This window comes from Ischnura elegans, chromosome 7, assembly GCF_921293095.1.
Source record: "Ischnura elegans chromosome 7, ioIscEleg1.1, whole genome shotgun sequence".
NCBI lineage: Eukaryota > Metazoa > Arthropoda > Insecta > Odonata > Coenagrionidae > Ischnura > Ischnura elegans.
Genome location: NC_060252.1, coordinates 32,475,145 through 32,494,107, shown reverse-complemented (window position 1 = coordinate 32,494,107; position 18,963 = coordinate 32,475,145). Strand labels below are relative to the sequence as shown.

Here is an 18,963-nt window from a genome sequence, read left to right as displayed (position 1 = left end):
TAGGGTGAAAACCATCATAAAAATATCATTTGGCTTAGCCAGAATTCGGACTAAGATGTACTGAATATTGGTCAGGACTGTTTTTAAGTTGCATCAACATGTCATATGCATTACTAAATGGCAAATTTCACTCTTGGTGTAAATAACTTTAAGACCCATGTTGGCGACTACATACAAAATCACTCGCTAAATCACTGCTTTATCCTAAAACTATTTTAGTGCAAACAAAAACATCCTTAAGGCCCCGGGTACGATACGAGCGGCAAGCGGCGTGAGCGGCGCCGCTTTGATATCGGTCCTCTTTTAGTTGCGTGTAAATCCATTGAGGGTGGGTACGATATGTTTGAGCGGCGCCGCCCAGTGCCGCTCATGGTTCCAAGTCCAGACCGATTTCTTTTCCACTGCCGCTCGCCGCTCAGTAGATTCATCCTTCAGTGTAGTTGAAAATGTAAGCAGAGAAACATCGAAGTAGTGAAAAAACAGCCAAACAAAGGAAGACTGAAGTTAGAAAAGGTGAGAAGCCTGAGCGGTTAGAAAATTGCCGCTCGTATTGTAACCACCGCTGCCGCTCACGTGCCGCTCGCCGCTTGCCGCCCGCAGCTCGCCGCCCGCCGCTTGTATCGTACCCGAGGCCTAATTATTGAAACATCTATAGAAGCCATTGAAGCATTAGAATTTTTCTGAATAAAATAGAACTTATAAAAAACAACCAAGGAAAAAGCTCCAAGCTGGGCATGAAAGGTTTAGTTAAATACTAGTGAAATGAGATAATAAGTTTTCCTATCGAACAAGTTGAAGGAATTCTTCTCAGGTTTTCCGCCGTATCAATGACCATGGAGAAAATATTATGTATTCCAGGTTTCATACATGAATCCTTTATTTTCTGATGAAATGAATGATTCATTCAGCACTTTTCACAAGTTCCACCTAGGGGCGGTCTGGCCAGGTCGGCAATTGTCGAGGGCCCCGAGCCTAGGGGGCCCCCACAACGCTCACATCTATCATGAAACGTAGGTATACGAAATGTTTAATGAAAAAATACTCATTACTTGAACCAAAGTTTTTTTTTAGCAACTATAAAATTCAATGTTTTCATTATTGCTTTGTTTACAACATAATCACTGTAAAAATATTGCCTTAAAACATAAATGAAATTAAGGTGTCAGTAGATGAAAGAGAGACTGATGTTTTTCAAAAGGGTTATTGGTAAAGGTTATTTTAGAGGTTTTTGAGGTTTCAGTGCAGTTTGAAGGAACAAACTCAATACACAGATAATGGAACCATAGTTAATTATTAAGTTCTATAAGCTTCCAAAATCTCACTTTTTAATAGTAATTTTTTTCCCATGGAATTTCTATTTTTTATTAATTTGTACGTAGTTTTTAAGAACCAGAATGGCGTCAATATCTATTTCCCGGCATGCATTTTCCTTAAACTTTCTCGGGAGAGGCCCCCAAAACCCCTGGTAAGGAGGGCCCCATCAGCCAAGCCGTGAGTCCGCAATCACCCCCACACCACCCCTGGTTCCATCCCTGGGATATCCCCAACTGCAAAATTAGAGCCATTTATTTAAAACCAGGCACTAACATCACTTACTTGTAAGAGGCTGCTGGGGCCATCGAGACCAACCAGTCTGACAGATTTCCCTTGACAATGGCATCTTTAACCATATCTGCAACATTTCCTCGCCACAAGGCCATCAACTGGGCTTGCTCCAGATTGTCCTGAGATATATGATGATCCTCTGCATCAAAATAGAAGACTCAATATATTAAAAAGTAGAATTATGAGATAAGTCTTTCTATTATGAGTTTGTACCAACTAGAAAATAGATTACGAAGTCGTTTTGTCAATCAAATGCTACCTAGATAACTAAGATGTTTTTTTCTTACAATTACCACAAAAAGGAAATTTTCCAATGAATTTTCCATTTTCTAATTAATATATGAAGTAGGCTTTACCATAAGGCACAGAAGTTTTTTTTTAGTTAAAACTTCCTTCGTCATGGATCTTCTATTTCAATATAGTTGTTGATTAATTTTACATGCATCAGTTTAATTAATATTTCTGTTTAACTTTTTCATTGAATTGAATCCATAAATATACTCAATCCCACTTATAAACTTGATAAGCACTCAAACAAATTCCCACGTTCACCAAGAATATTAGACGTCAGCTCACCTTCTCTCTTAAGCAAGTCATACATATCATCCCTATCACCAAAAAATTGCAACTTTGGATCAATGGCACCATCCCCTGCACCCTTCTCCTCTCTCTCCAACAGTTGCCGCACACCGTCGATCATGCCAACACCACCCGCCACCTTCCAAGAGATGGGGAAGAGGGACCCTCGCCAAGTAAAGCTTGCTTTTGTGCTCTCCACATCTGTATTTTTAAAAAATCACCAAAATTAAACAGGGTGCTCAGAGAAAGTAAAGTATAATATATGTATAAGCATAATTCTAGGTCTTCAGGAACAAGAATTTACCTATTCTCAAATTTAAATTTTAAGTAATTTACAATATGCCACTGTGAATTTTTTATGTTTTTTCCATGCCATATCCATGACATTAAACACACAAATACAGTAACTAGAAAATAAATGCAGTAAACTTAGTAATGGAAATTAAACACATGTATAGCCAAATTGACAGTGAGTTTTACACTAGAGTTAAGAAAGGCTAAACCAGAATTAGGCTCACAACTACAGGCTTGTCAGTTACTAGCATCATGTTATTTTAAGACTATAAAACTAGAGAAGAAACAGGTGGCCTGAATAATAGCAATGAAAAAATGTGCTAAATGGATGTGCAAAAACATCTAAAAAATGCTTAAGACAAAATTTTTGGAATAATTTTTTTCTGCAACATAGGCATAAGGTGTAAATACCTTTTTATCATTTACACTTATGCTAGTGTAACTCTGTTTTTATTATGAGGACTTGCGATGTAATGAATATATGTAATGCACACAGGTATTTTTAAAAGTTTTAAATTACATCTAAATAGAGTATTCTTGGCTTGTTACACAATGTTTCACATTAACATTGTCCAACTACTACAACCATGACTAATTAAAAATTTCCACTTTCCTGCGACTACTTGACACACTCTCTGATGGTTCTTTCAGAGTCATGAGCAATGATAACACTAACCTTTGGATGACTTGGCCATTGGTACACTGCTCACAGTATCAGTGCTGCTCTTTTCATGTTTCTCATTTTCAACTGGCAAAGGGGCATTGGAAGGTGGCTTTTTCTTGACAGTGGCACCAGCTGTTTCCAAGATGGAATTTATATTATTATTACTGAGTAAAAATGCTCTTCACTAGCTATGAGAAACATTTTTAAGTCACAAGAACAAAATCAAAAATCACAGGCAAGAAAAATAAGCTTACTTGTAGGCCTGGGCACATGTTTGGCAGTAGATATTCTCCAGGAACAGAGGGTAAAATCTGTGGAGCCACTAATGATAATATCTGGGTCAAAAGAACTCCAAATACAAGCCAGCCCGGCTCCAGAGTGGCCCATGAAACATGCGAGGCAAGTTTGGTGAATCACATCCCAGACCTATTGGAAAAAAAGAATGTGATAAAGAGTGAAGGGTAATAAAGAATGACAACGTAAAGACAGAGGAAACGTTTTATTTTTCCAGAGGAAATATTGATCTTTTTGTAGTTAGTTGTGAGAAAATTATGCATAAATGTATTGTAAACTTTTAAATGCTCTGAAAGATGGTTTGTTTGATTTAAAAACAGAAAGGGAATATGAATCCCTACATAAACTATATGGGGAATCTTCAAGTGTTGACCTCAGTGCTAAAAAAGGCTGGGCTTCTGTCCTGAAAACCTATTTGGATAATTACAGCCACTGTGATACAATAAGAGGGGCTTACATATATTTCAACCTTCTTCCAGACAAACCTCCCACGACTAGAGAGGACCACTACAAAGGAGGGAATAAAAGTAAAGACCATTTGACTGCTCTTAAATGTGTGAACAGGGATGGTTCCAATAAATCGAAACCATTCACTATGGAGCTCATCCCTGATGTTTTAAGAGGGTGAAAATATCCCCATGTGCGAATGAAGCATTCAAAAATGCATGAATGATGGCTGATTAATTCACTCAGTGGCTATGAGTGTTTGACATTATGATTGCTGTAAGAAATGAAATAGTATCACCATGCTTTGATATAATTGAGAGATATGAAAATAGAGTGACTGACACCTAATAAAACTAGTGTTCATCAACTGTTGTATATCTATATTTATTTATGTTGCTATGTATCTCTAGGTAACTTGCCTATGGGCAACTGTTTTGTTTGTGTTACTAATTACCTGATTGTTATGCCTAGGAGGCTGATGTGTGCAATAGTAAATATCCATATATACAGATGGAATAAATAAATAATGAGTTGCATCCAGATTAATAACTGAGATACTTGATTTACCACATCAACCATAAGACAAAGGCATAACTAAGCCTTTAATCGAAGCTTTACCTCTGCCTTTGTAATTGGAATAATGGCTGGAATGATGGCTGGTTTTTATTTCCGGGACATATACATAGCACCCTCCCTCACAGTGTCACAATACTTTTGAGTTTCCAATGAAGTACTCAAGTTAACATGAAACTTACATTCAAACAAAACAATTTCAATAATTGATAAAGTACATACATATTCACTTCAAATATGCTCCACAATATCATTCAACAACCTTAAGACGTAGAATTTAATAACACACTATGAATACACTATCAAAAATTAATTTCACATCTAAAAAAGACAGTAGGAAGTATGTTTTGGAATAAGATGGAAATTAGAAGGTATCTGATATGTAACATTTTGCCCTGGTACCCAACACATAGATCCAGATCTGTTCCAGATTTAACCTGACCAATCTCAGTTCTGATTTTATTTTGTAACTGCTAGGACATTTTTGATAGGGTAGCAGCCAAGTATGTAATTTGTCAAAATGTAAGACAGAGCAGCTCTGTTAAGCATAGAGATGATTATGAACAATGAAATAACCATCTTCTCAGAGGAATTGAATCATAACTTGAGGCACTTGGAGCCCAGAGTTGTTCAGCTACACAGGAGTAGATGTGATGTATTAAGACTTACCCTAATGGTGTTATCATAGGATGCAGAGCATAAACGGCCTGAAGAGTGGGGGCTCCAGGACAGACGGACAACTTTCTTTTGGTGACCACTCAGCTTTGCAATGGATTGAATTGGATTACTATATGTAACACCATCCGCCACTACAATAAATATTCCAAAACTCACATGAAATCACACCTCTTATGCTTAAAACAGATTTCAAAGAAATTCATGATGGAATAAGGAAGGAAGGAAGGTCATTTCAAAGGAAGTAAAAAATGCCCTTGTAAATCATTCTTATCCTCATAAGCACGATGCTCCACAATTACTTTTTTCTCACCAAAACTTTTAAAATGCATCGATCAATTGAACATTCAGTGTAATGTGTGATTTTCGAACTGACGAGATTTTTTCAAACATGGTAAACAAACAAATTCTAGCCCCTTAACTTGAATTCTGGCCACGAAAGAAAGTGGCCAGATAAATAGGGTACCCTACCAGAAACTGGCCATATAAAGCTCGCAAAATAGGGTAGGGTACAAACTCCTACTTTGGCATGGGTGTCTTCAATTTTAGAAAAATTCCAAGAAAAACGTTTTGCTACCAAAAAATAATAGTTCTCAAAGATTTTCCTCACTTATTTCAGGCTAACTTCTCATTTAGTGAGAGACATTGACCACAAAATATAGTATGATAGAAACGTTAGTCACCTGCTTTGCACAAATTTTTCAAATCATAAACATGAATCACATTCTCATTTGATCCAGTAGCCAAACAGTGGCACATTGGTGATAGTGATGTGTCCGATGATGTGGCCGTCGGGTGCCAAACTAGTGTCATCAACAGCTTGCGATGAGCATACAGGGTATAAACAAGCTTCAAATAGGGAGGGGCAAAGAGCTGCACAGTCCTGCAAAGAGAAGGAAAATAAACTTCACTATTAGTTCAAAAATTTAAAGCTTATATCATATCATGGATACAAAAACTACATCTACATACCATTCTTCAAGCTACGACAATAGGTGAGTGTCAGAAGCTGCTTGAACACCAGCCATTTACCAACACACGTACGGAAGAAATTATGGCATGCATTGATGGGATGATATGACAGTAGCCAAACATTAATTAAAGATTTTTATTGTTGGAGGGAAAAACTAATTCCTATACCCATCCCTTCACCAAATTATCCCTCTTATTTTATCTCTCATTTCTGTCAGACCTGGAAATATAGAGGACTTCACAATAATGTCCTCCGAATTCTGAAAGGGGTCTGTTCTAAATAGCATGTGTAAGGTGTAGTCTGACAAGAGCAAAGTAACACCATCTTTCACTTTTTTGTCCTCAGACCTTCCCACAATGCACTTTTTTCTGAGATTAGCTGTACCTATTGACAGTCCATGAATCAGAAATACCCAGAAAAACCCTCTTGTCCTTCCCCAATTATTAGTTGAGTAACTACTACACAAGGGCACAGATATATGTACTTTGAATTATTTTTTTAATTTATAAATATATTTATTTTATTCCTTCATCTTTTGTTACTGATATTGTTTATAGTAATTTAATTCATAATTTTTAATGTAATACCCCCCTTTCACCACATTTACAAATCCCTTTCCAAAAATTTCACCAGCACACACTACACCATGAAGTCTACCAACCAGTTCCTTCAAAACTTACCCATCGTTGTTCCCAACAGCTAGAAGTGAGTAATCTGGTTTCCATGCTACGTCTGTACATGTGTTTGCCTTCCTATTCGACACTGCCTCATCCTGCTTCATGAGCAAAATCATCCTTCTCGGCTCTGGAACAAATTTTTAATTATCACATCAATGATCAAGGGGTATGCAGCTACCAGTACTATAAAACTTACAATGACTTTATTGCAAAACAACAAAACATGGTTGGATTACACACATTACCTCTAATCACTGAGATCACAATCAAAAATTTTGGAGCATCTACACAAGTGGTTCACAACCCAGAGAAGTACACAGATTACACTCATAGTTTACCATATTCCCTTTTAGTTGTGATTCAAATGCAAATGAACTGATTGACAACCAATGCTTTACACAGATGGATTAATAAAAATTACCTTTCTCAGGAGCATCAGGATTATGGAGGAGTATTTCACCATCACCACAAGAATACAGACAAAACTGCGGCAAATTTTCACTTGCCCCTGTGTAAGAAGACATTTTTGCTTTAGTTTCAGACATTTAGTAACCACAAGGAGTTACCTTCATTACATATCATAAAATTTCACTAATGTAAAACAAGATCATTTCCAAACTCATTAAAGTATCCCTCTATGAATTATTCAAAATAAACTTCAGTAATTCCCTCTATAAAAGTATATGAAAATTGTTGTTTGCTCAAAATTTTAAATCTCCAATAGATAAACACCCAATGCTTTCAAATTATAATACAAGATGGCATTTCACCGTACATGTTTTCAGGACCAATAATACAAAGGGCTCCCGGCAAATTTCTGAGCAAGAGATCAAATGAATAAGGAGCACAGAATGAAGTAGGAAAACATTACATACATACTACCTAACATGATGTTAGGTAGTATGTAATGTGACAGTGTTTTGCTTGTAACAAACCTTCTTTGTAGCAAGGAGGGCCCCATGAAAGAGCATAGACAGCATGTTGATGCCTTGGCACAAAAATTACTGGCAGCCTCCCAGGCGAAATATCCTGCAGGCCCACTCTACCCTCATGCGTCCCAAAGGCTAATTTCAATTCATGAGTAGGATGCCAAGCAATCTGTAATGAAAAATCAAATCATCCTTCAGAGCATTGGTGAAATTTGTATGGTACTCAGCCAACAGTATGGGGACTCACTGGTATCCCCACAAGTAGGCCAGGAAGAATTTCACATTAGGAGATGAAATATGAATAAAAACATTTTTCAGGGTGAGAATTGCAAGAAAATTATCTCAGTGGCTCCTATTGGCAAGAACATATGTATTGGAAGGACAATATACCACAGAACACATTCCTTGGAATAGAAGAATATTACATTTTGTCCATGTAACAACTTTTACAGGCCAGGGAGGTATGAATAACCCTGAAACATTGCTACAATCCTACCTCTCTGAGAACAAAGGATTAGTTACTAAGACTTAAGCCACTTTCATAATTAATAACCAGCAGTGGTATACACCTATTACAGTATTGTTTGGTGCAAACACTGGAAATGATTCACCAATTTCCTCTAATTTTTGATTGTGATAGAGTTTTAAAATTAAAGAGACCAGTATTTACTGATCCATTGCCTTCAGCTATTTTCATGGGATGACCTTAACCATTTCGCAGATAAGTAGATGACATCATAAACTCATTCCAAGCCTGTCACTGTGTCTCAGCGTTTCCTCAGTTTTGTGCTTGGACTTTTTATCGTACTTTGTTGTTTACCTTCTTGCCAGTGATACCTTCCCACAGTGACATTTTTCTTCCTCAAATACTAAATGAGCTGAAACTTTATTGATGTCACCAACTCATGAAAAGTGGGTGGCAACTTTTGCAATTTCTCATTTTGAACTTACAAGAGAGCAGCTGTAGAAGGCAACTTTATTTTCCATCACAACTCACAAATCCCTTCCACAAGGTTAGTCTGTAAATTAAGTTCTTCAATGCTTTTTCACAGGTAAACATCGTTTTATTGCAAAACCAATTACAGATTCTGGAAGCTCGAGAACTTCTAGATATATAGATAGCAGACAATAAAGGGGAGAGGTAGGAAGATGCTAGGGGCTGGCCGAGACTGAACGTCGCCCATATCAGGGACCGATCAAAATAGTGGTGGGGGAAGAATGGAAAATGGTGCTGTTGTCATGTTTAAGCTAGCTAGCTCGCTCCATCGTGATGGGAAACTTTATTTAAGCGCACCCCTTATATATAAGTACAAATCCTTTCAATGACTTGCTATTTAGTGTCCAAGTGAACAACCCCACTATGGAGAGAGTCCAGGGACCTGGAGCGCCCCTCCCTCCGCTCCATTGTTGGAGCAGAGCAGTGCAATTATGTGGTGCTCCGCTCCAGAGGAGAGCGACAATAATAGGACTGAGGAGCTCCACTCCGGAGCAGAGCATTACTTTGGAGAACTCCACTCCGTCAGTACATTGACACCAATGCTCCGCTTCTAAAGGGCAGTCAATGTGGGCTCGCTTCTACGGCTGTGGGACTCATCGAATATTCCCCATCGCTATTTTTTCGTGGCGATATTAATCCATAATCAACGCTATTTGTGGTATTAGCTCATGCCAATACATTCCAATATACAAATGGTATTATGCAATAAATACTTTCAATATGCCGCTTTACGATAAGAGTTCTATTTAATTACATTAAGTTTAACTTTTGTCATTATAAAAAATGTTAAAGATAATCTGAAAGCTAATCACCATACGATAGTCGATATTTGTTACATGAGTTGTTACATATGTAATATGACAGACAATGAAACATCTTTTATTAATTTCATTACCACAGTAGAAATTTCGATTTCAGGGGAGATAAAAAATAAAAATTCTGTTGTTTACTATGAAGATTACCATTAGCAAACTTTGAGAACGTCACTCTGTAATATGAAATTTTCATTAAAGTATGCTTCTAGTTAGCGGATTTTGGTTGTGCATCATGAAATATACAACTATTATCAGCAAAAAAAGGTATAACGCTGAACTTGAAGCATTTGTGTGAAATTCTGCCAAAGCTCCATGAGGTCATATACATAATACATATATTCTTTTACTCATTGTTTACTCGACTACAACAATGAATCATTAAACATTGTTTAAACGTAAACATTTAGCTTCTACGGTCAAAAGAGTGGAGATGAACATGCGAAAAACCATTAGAACGGCAAAGTGGTCGTCCTCTTCATTACAGAAACAATATTTGATTGGTGTACTTCATTGTTTTTTTTAATAGAGAGAACGACATCTTCGCATTACACATAGCTTTTTAAAATTAAATTTTACCCATTCTTTGATCTTTTTAAATGGCCTAAAGATATATTTTAATTTCTGAGGTGTAAAATAGTACATGAATATTGAAGTTACATATGCTATATAGAAAAAATATTTCCAAATTTTTCCAATTTTTCCAGAAATAAAATGTTGATATTGTTCCTCTTTAACCATAAATTAACCATACCCTACCGAACCCCTCATCATTTGAAGCCATTGATAGACAATTTTGTGAATGAACAATTGGAGGGGAGATAATAGTGCCAAGTCATAGCCCCTGGGCCTCGCCCGTTGTGATTGTTCCGAAAAAATCTGAGGATGGAGAGCCGAAGTACCGGTTTTGCATAGATTTTCAGGAGTTAAATGCGATAATGAAACCCGACGTATACCCCTTACCTAACATTACTGAAACACTAGACTATTTGGGGGGATGCAGATATTTCACTACACTTGATTTAACTGCGGGTTACCACAAAATCCCAATGGCTTCCGACTCACGTGAGAAAACTGCTTTTAGCGTGCGTAATGGGCTGTATGAATACCTCCAAATGCCTTCGGTTTTAGAAACGCTCCTAGCGTTTTCCAATGGTTTATGGATGGAGTTTTTAGAGGGATGGCTCCTACGGAATGCCTGGTGTACCTCAACGATGTCATCGTCTTTAGCGGCTCCATAAAGGAACACACTTTTCACTTGGGGAGTGTGTTCAAGAGGCTAGAAACGGCAGGATTGTCCCTAAAACTATCTAATTGTCACTTTGCCTCCTCACAAGTGAACTATTTGGGACACATTATTAGTGCAGAAGGTATTTTTCCGGACCCTAGCAAGATTTCAGCGGTAAAGGAATTCCCTACTCCGAAAAATGTGAAGGACCTCACGAATTAGTACTGTCGGTTCATCGAAAACTATGCAGTAATAGCCCGACTCCTAACATCGCTATTGAGAAAGGGTAGCGCATTCATTTGGACTCCCGAGTGCGATCAAGCAGTGGAACATTTAAAAACAGCTCTTACGAGTAGTCCCGTATTGGTATACCCAGATTTTTCCTTGCCATTTACTACATCAACAGATGCGAGTAATTTTGCAGTCAGTGCCGTCCTGTCCCAAGTGATCAACGACGAAGAACACCCGGTAGCATTTGCCTCACAGCAGCTTAAGAAACCAGAGCTGAATTATACCACAACAGAGAAGGAATTGGTCGGAATAACTTGGGCTGTCAATCAGTTTAGACATTATGTGCTGGGACGAAAATTTACTATTGTGACGGACCACACAGCACTAACGTGGCTATTCAGTTTAAAGGACCCTAATAGTCGATTAATGAGGTGGACATTGAAACTGGGTGAATATGATTACCAGGTGGTGCACAGATCGAGTAAAACTCATGCAAATGCTGACGCATTGAGTAGGAAAGTTGGCCTCGTATCGGCCAAGGAAATAATTAATTTTGGAGAAGACCAGAAACGAGACCCAGAATGCATAAAGTGGGCTAATGAAAATGATTTCGTTGTAATTGATGGCATTATTTGTAAAAGACACAAAGAGTGAAATAAAATAGTGGTTCCACGCAACTGCAGGGAGGGAGTGTTACGCCTGTGTCATGATCACATTCTTTCCGGCCATCTTGGAGTACACGCAACCACAAGTAGAGTCAGAAGGGACTATTGGTGGCCCACGATTCTGGGGGATATCAAGAAGTATGTGAAGTGTAGTCAGCGAAGCCCCTACCGCAAGTGCAAACCCCCTCTGCAGGCGCTACCCGTGGCGAATAAACCATTTGAGATTATTGCCATTGACATTGTGGGCCCTCTTCCAAGGACAAATAATGGGAATCGTTATGTTTTGTCAATCCTAGACCGTTTTACGAGATACTTGGTAATGGTACCGTTGCCCGACCAATCGGCTGAAACCATATCCATTGCACTGGTAAAACAATGGATTTTAAAATTTGGGGTGCCAGAATTATTGCTTATGGATCAGGGGACTAACTTTATGTCCGATCTATTCCGACAGATTTGTAGGCTATTGAATGTAAAACAGCTAAGGACCTCCCTGTTCCACCCAGAGTGCAATGGCCGAGTTGAGAGAGTGCATCGGACAATCGCAAAGATCCTTAGCCGTTACGTGAATGTACGAAACGACGACTGGGGGAGGCATCTTGAATTTGCCATGTGCACGTATAACACAAGTGACCACAGGATCATGGAGTTCACCCCGCATGAGTTGGTGTTTGGAAAATAGATGGCATCGCCTTTCAATTGTTTCGGGGCAAGTAGCCCAGGGAAGGAACACCCTAGTGTGACAGGTCTACGAGAGAGGTTGAAGGGAATGTGGAAACAATGCGCCCAAAATGTTCGCTTAGCGGTAAAGAAAAGGAGGGAAACTGTGAAGGGAAGGGATAAGGTGAGGGAGTAGAAGGAAGGCGACTAAGTGTTCTTAAGTGACCCTTGTTTGAAAGTGGGGCAAGTAAAAATGTTCCATAGACCATGGAAGGGCCCATATCGTGTGTTGAAAGTAACTTCGAAGTGCAATATACTGTTGGAACTTCCATTTCGATCCCTTATTGTGCACACAAGTCGTGTTAAGCCTTATCATGGCCCTATTCCCCCTCCTAATACAGGGAATATTGCTGATCGACCCAGTGTACGGCTATGGAAATTTCTTCCAGGAGACATTAGTGGACTTGGTCGAGAAGCAAAGAAACAGGCGGGGTTGGATAAATTTTGGGGGCCAAGTACTAAAAATAGTATTTAGGACGCTGGATGAACAGGATCTCCATCGAATTGAGGAGAAAATCTTTAAATTAGAGCTAGACGGTGCGGGGATTCAGGGAGAGTTAGAAAACCAAATTATAATCTTGGCAGCATTAGAGGAGAGGGTGACAAACAACACTCGATTTTTACGAAATTTAGTGTCCGAATTGATTAGCGAAGCGAACAATAGACGAAAATTAATTCAAGGATTAGCAGAGGCCAACCGAGAGTTGAGGCAACTGATAGGGACCGAAGAGGCATTGAGGCAAATTGGACACGTTCTTGTTAACGTGAGGATTGACCTCGTGGGGTTAAGGATGTCGCTAGAAAACAGCATGTATAACGGCCTTAGTAGACTTGATGCACTGAATTGTTGAGGCCTTAGTAGTGCTTTAGTTCCTCCGGGAAAGTTTCTAGAAATAATCAAAAGAATTCGTGATAAATTTAACCCCCCACTCCATATGTTAGCTCCTTGTGACCACGAGTCACTGTATTTGTATTACAAAGTGGTGAAGGCATCGGCCGTAGTGGTCAAGGACAAGGTTGCGGTAGGTTGTGGAAATCCCTTTGGGAAGTAAGGATAGTATATTTGAACGCTATAAACTTAAAGCCTTTCCCAGTTTGGCATCACAAACTGATGGTTTTTGGAAAATGGAGGGTTAGAGAGACATTGTTAGTGAACGGGGATTGGTCATATTATACTGTTCTAAATGAAGACGAGATGTTTGATTGTAAGAAGGGCCCCATTTATACGTGTCCAACAAAGTTTGTTTTACGAACCAGGTCTTGGAGGAGATGTGAGTACGACTTGTTTATAGGAAGAGGAGCAGAGGGGTGTGAAAGGGAAGGGATTAATTTTACTGAGCCATATTTCGACCAAGCAAATCAAGGGTGGATTTACTCTATGCCAAGCCCATCCCATGTCACAGTTGCGTGTCGAGACTCAGCCACAGCGAGTAGGCCAGACTCTCGCCGACTCGAGGGAAGTGGCATAATTAGAAATGTCAGCCACTGTGACATAGTGGGCAGCAATTTTAAGTTATTGGCAAGTGGGTACCAACGGAGTGAAGTGAAGGGTAAATTGTTAGAAATAATCTTTCCGGATGTTAGGATAGACGAGGAGAAGGGGGGCCTGGATATTGGAAATGATTTTAATCTGGAGGATCTGCAAAACGAACTGGGGTGGGAATTAATGACACACAGGCGCCCAGTGGATTTCACCAAATGGTTAGGGAGACTGGGGACCTTGGGCACCTCTACACAAAATGGAAATTGGGGAATTATTGGGGGATTGGGGAGCACCAGTGGGAAGTTAGCCTGGGGTTTTCTACCCCTCAAAGATATATTAAACCGGAATATGGGGTCTGTTATGCATTCTACCTATCTATATCTTTCATATATGGTCTCTGCAGGAAGATTAATTATTACCATAGTTTTTAATGCAAAAATGAACTCTAAAATGATTTTTAGTTGGAATTTTCAATTGAACGTGAACTTTTTAAATCTTATATTATTAGTAGTCAATTTTAGAGGGTGTTTGTTTGCATAAACTTTATAACTTGTGCAACTATGTATTTTATGGACAGTACATTGTGTGGGTAGTATTGTAATAGTTTTATGTATCTTTAAATTTTGTAGGCTGCATTGCAATTGGATGAATTGCTGGATATAAACAGTAATTCCTTATTATTCAGTGATTCACTTTTGGGGGGAAATGGTGTAAGGGTGTCGCTTGCCGTCTCGTTTCAGCTCGGTTTCGCTCTCGGGATAACAGAAGAATTAGACGCAGAGTTACATTCAAGTGATGGGTCGAGTATCTGAAACTCATAGCACCTTGCAACCTCTCGCGTGGGATCCGTCCTCGTGCATGTCTCTAAAAGCCTACCCCGATTAACACCTTGCAACCTCTCGTGTGGGAATTGGTCTACGCGTATTTCTCTAACACTCTATGCCGTTTAACACATTGCAGTATCTTGGTGTGGGAAGGCGTAGGAAATACATAATCATGCTGCCTTTTACGGCCAATAGGAAGACACCGAGAGGGTCACGAGATGGATGCGACACGGGAGGCAGCCTCTTGGAGGGAATAGGCAAAGGGAGTCTTACACTGTATGTCGGAGGGCGAGAATGTACCTGTGCTCTGTGAATTAAATGTGTGGAACCAGACATATAACTTGTCATCTCACTCTGCCTTCCACGAACCTAGCCTTTCCTAATAAGCTTAGCGCTTACAAAACATTTAAAAGGTGAATTGCAATTACATATTGCATAGCCATTAAATGTGAGTAACCCTCCATTATATTTATATGCAATTAATTATGGGAAATGCCTATTGTAAAATGTACACTTCCGAGTGGCAATAGAATTTCTGGAAAAAAGTTAACCTCATAGAGACTCTGAAATAACAGAGTGGAGCGGCATTATAGCAACTTGCTCTGCTCCAGGGAGCTCCGAAATTCCGCTCCAAATTCGCTCTGATCTGCTCCTGTTGGAGCAGAGTACCTCGGAGAAACAATAAAAATTCACTCCATCCCCTTGCTGCTCCAGGTCCCTTGGAGAGACCAACTGAAACTCCTCTAAACTGAAACCTTTGCGCACACACACTAGATGAGAAAAGGAACCTTGGTAAGGGCTGATGGTATCCCTAAGGCTACCAGGGTTAAGATCACAATTGCATTTACACCTTGAAGAGAAGCATAGAATTGTGCAGGCTCAGCTTTGGCGGGAATCCATTCAAAATGCTTATAAACAGAGATGATGAAAAGTTAATGAAAATATCAATACATACTTCTGTCATAACATAACCCTCTCCAGAGCTCATGAAATTTGCATATTTTTCAAGAAAACACAAGGATGAAGTATGTAATACCCATTGGCGAACATTGCTAGAATAAAAAGGCAAAGGGTATATGTGTAGCAGGAGAAGGATGAAAAGCTATTGTTAGGCAGATAGGGAGAAGACCCTGAGTGAAAATTCAGGGGTAGTCAAGCTCCACAGGCAAAACTAATTTATTTCAACCTGAATTCAAACCAGAGTATCGCAAAACCACACAAAGAACTCCAGCAAATTAAACTTTTTTGTACCTCTGCTCTCACTGAGTGGATTCATGTGGCCATGAATAATCAGCAGGGAAAGAATAGGTAGATACTTTGGAATCAACAGATTATGAGACCCCACCATTCCTGATGACAACATGGTAAAATTTTTATTAAACAAATAATATTTTTTTATAGTTTTTTAAAACAAACATTATACAGTGGAACCTCGTTAAAGCGAGTACGGGCTATAGCGACACCCCCGCTATAACGAGAGATAGCCGATGCACCGTCAATTGACCCTATAATAAGCGTGTTAAAAAATTCGTTTTTACGAGACCCTTTCGGCGTTGGCTCTCGACATAGCGAGGGTTTCACCGCCGGAAGACTTTCATCAAGACTCCTTAACCTCTGTAATTGCTAGCGATCTGTTAGAAATGAAGTTAATGGAGTGCTCAGTCTTAAATTTATGTGGTAAACTGTCGTTCGATAAATATAATGATTGACGAAACAATGCTTTGCACGATTTTTATTCAGTGCGGTGCTTATAAATTGTTTGAATAGTCAGTCGTTATTTGAGTAAGGAAATTTAGTGATGCAAAAAAACATTGCCTTTAGTCTGGATTTATGCTTACGTTTATCGGATAGATGTTTATCTGTCGCCGCACCACTCCTGTTCCTGTATATCTGTTCGCAACATGTATATTGGCTATTATTTGCTCCACCTCCGGTAAAGCGACAATTCGCTATAGCGAGTGTTTATTAGTGTACCGTGGGGTGTCGTTATATCGAGGTTGCACTGTACTTAGTAGCTCATATATTTGGTTAGGGCACATGGTGTGAATTCAAGAGATCCTCTTTCCGTGTCAAGGTAAATAATTACTTGCCTTTGGAATATTTGCACAACCCTGTCAGTTTCTCTGTTGGCTGATACCAGCAGGACATGAAAAACTCAAGCCCTACATCACTTGCCCCCATGATAAGGCATAATTCCTTCGAACAGATACAGCCATAGCCCATTAACGATGCTTAACACTGGAGCAATGAGGCCCAATTTCATTTCCCTCACCTCATTATAGGGAATTTAGCTTTATCAACTAAAATTAAAGCATAAAAACAATCTAAAAATTCATAGAAAGAATTATTCACTTACAGCCATTACTTTTCCTTTTATTTTTTGCCATAAAGTCGTCATCTGCACTTCTTTAGAGTTTCCCGTGTTCCATAGTCGAATTGAAAAATCACCAATACCAGCTGCTATCCTAGAATATAATTAAATTCATCAGTTAACTCCTGTACCATAGGATACAGCTATCAAAATGAAAATATGTATTTAGAATAGAGGTGGGAAAGGGATTTAAAATATCCAATTCAATAATTTTGAGTGAACCCATTCTTGATTACCACATGACTGAATTTATAACCTTTACATTTAAAGCTCTAAATTTAAAATTGCCAACAAATTTGCCATTAAGAATCCTTAAAGTCCTCAGATTCAAACAAAATAATTGAACGTGTGTATACATATTACCAACATAAAAAGGAAATGTCTCTGTAGAAGCCTGGATAATAATAGGATCTTGAACTTTAATTTTAGTGTTCCTGAAATTCAAATGACTATGTATACACATATGTTTTCATGAAAAAAATTACCCATCAATAAATTGTAAGGATCACTCAGCAAGAGATTAAAGAGCCTAAAGGTTAATGAAGTAAGTCATAGGAAAAATAAGCATTAAACCTAGATAAACTAACACAAATATGACCAATTTTAAAATTTCTTGAGTGCACAAGGTTTTAGTCTCTTGCTTCCAACCTTTTCTAGTGTTTTTTTAACCCTTTCATGCCAAATGCCGCACATGTGCGGCGTCAATTTTCCTACATAAACAAACCAAAGCCGCATATATGCAGTGCAGGATGGAGGAAAGTGACCCCCGCGGACACAATGGACCCCGATAAGTGGTCATCCCTCAAGGCCTAACTTAGCCCTAGCCCAGGCCCTTTCTCAGTCACTTAAATCCTCCGCATGGTCACCAACAGCTATTTTCAGTGTTTTTTTGAAAAAAAATATGTTGCTTATCTAATGAATCTAATGCTAGAAATGGATTCTTTTTTTTTTTAAATATCACATGGAAATTTCAAACTGAGTCCTAGCATTAGTATCAACGGAGTTCAGTTCCAAATAAGTCAATATTCAATAGAAATATACTAAATCCGTCAAAATGAACGTTAGAACGTTTAAAATTTCTTCACGCTCAGAAAAACACAGGGAATTCATTTTATGTACATATTTAAAAATTGATGAGAAAAACAGATATGTATTTGTTTACATAAAACATGGTTTTTTCATTCTGTTGACCATGGACTCATGCTATGAAGGAGTCATCATTTAATCCCTCCAGGGCCACGGACAGTAGCCGAGGAAAAGGATTACCATTACACTGAGTTGGGTCCCGGCCTTGGGACAGGTGCCAACCTCTGCCTTCCATCGATGTGAGTGTGCTTCACATAGGGGAGTGCAAAATTTTTTTAAGGACTAGTGATGTGTGAGAATATCCCTCCACGAGGCTCTGCTGCAAAAGGGCTAACTTAACTCATACCATGGATCTTGGGATGAAAAATAGCATAAATATTAAACATAAATAGAAATACTAGAAAAGGCATCAAGACAGCTAAGGAAAAACTCAACTCAATTTTAACCCATTCTCATCCATCCCGTGGGATTTAATTCAACCCAAAACACCGCTGGCTTTTAAAGAATTTGAACACATTTGTAGCGTTGGTTTAAGTAAGACATTAGTAGAGTATTTGTAGACTGATTTTGACTAAATTTTGATATGTTGTAAAGAGTTTGCTGCTCTTACATTTGGCTGAAGTGTTAGTATTTCTAAGGCAATTAACATTGGAAAAATTATCTAAATAGCCACCAGATGGCAGCTACTATCAGGTACACTATCAGGCCAAAAAACTTACAAAAAAACTCGTAAGATAGTAGCAGGATCACCTGATAGCAGGGGTGCAGCTAGGAATTAAGGCTAGGGGGGGTTTCAGGCGCAACTATTATTAGGGGGTGTGAGGGTGTGGTATACC

General features: G+C 38.8%; 1 protein-coding gene across 1 annotated transcript in view; it reads right to left on the bottom strand.

The window, feature by feature from the left end:
* LOC124162046 (gem-associated protein 5-like) overlaps positions 1-18,963 on the bottom strand; it is a 44,045-nt gene that overhangs the window by 19,231 nt on the left and 5,851 nt on the right. The window contains exons 5-14 of the mRNA XM_046538379.1: positions 17,027-17,135; positions 7,717-7,879; positions 7,203-7,289; positions 6,785-6,908; positions 5,815-6,014; positions 5,126-5,265; positions 3,397-3,568; positions 3,155-3,274; positions 2,182-2,385; positions 1,597-1,744 (exon numbers count right to left, since the gene is read on the bottom strand). Of these exons, the coding sequence (XP_046394335.1) occupies positions 1,597-1,744; positions 2,182-2,385; positions 3,155-3,274; positions 3,397-3,568; positions 5,126-5,265; positions 5,815-6,014; positions 6,785-6,908; positions 7,203-7,289; positions 7,717-7,879; positions 17,027-17,135 (1,467 nt within the window). The remainder of the gene's footprint in view (positions 1-1,596; positions 1,745-2,181; positions 2,386-3,154; positions 3,275-3,396; positions 3,569-5,125; positions 5,266-5,814; positions 6,015-6,784; positions 6,909-7,202; positions 7,290-7,716; positions 7,880-17,026; positions 17,136-18,963) is intronic.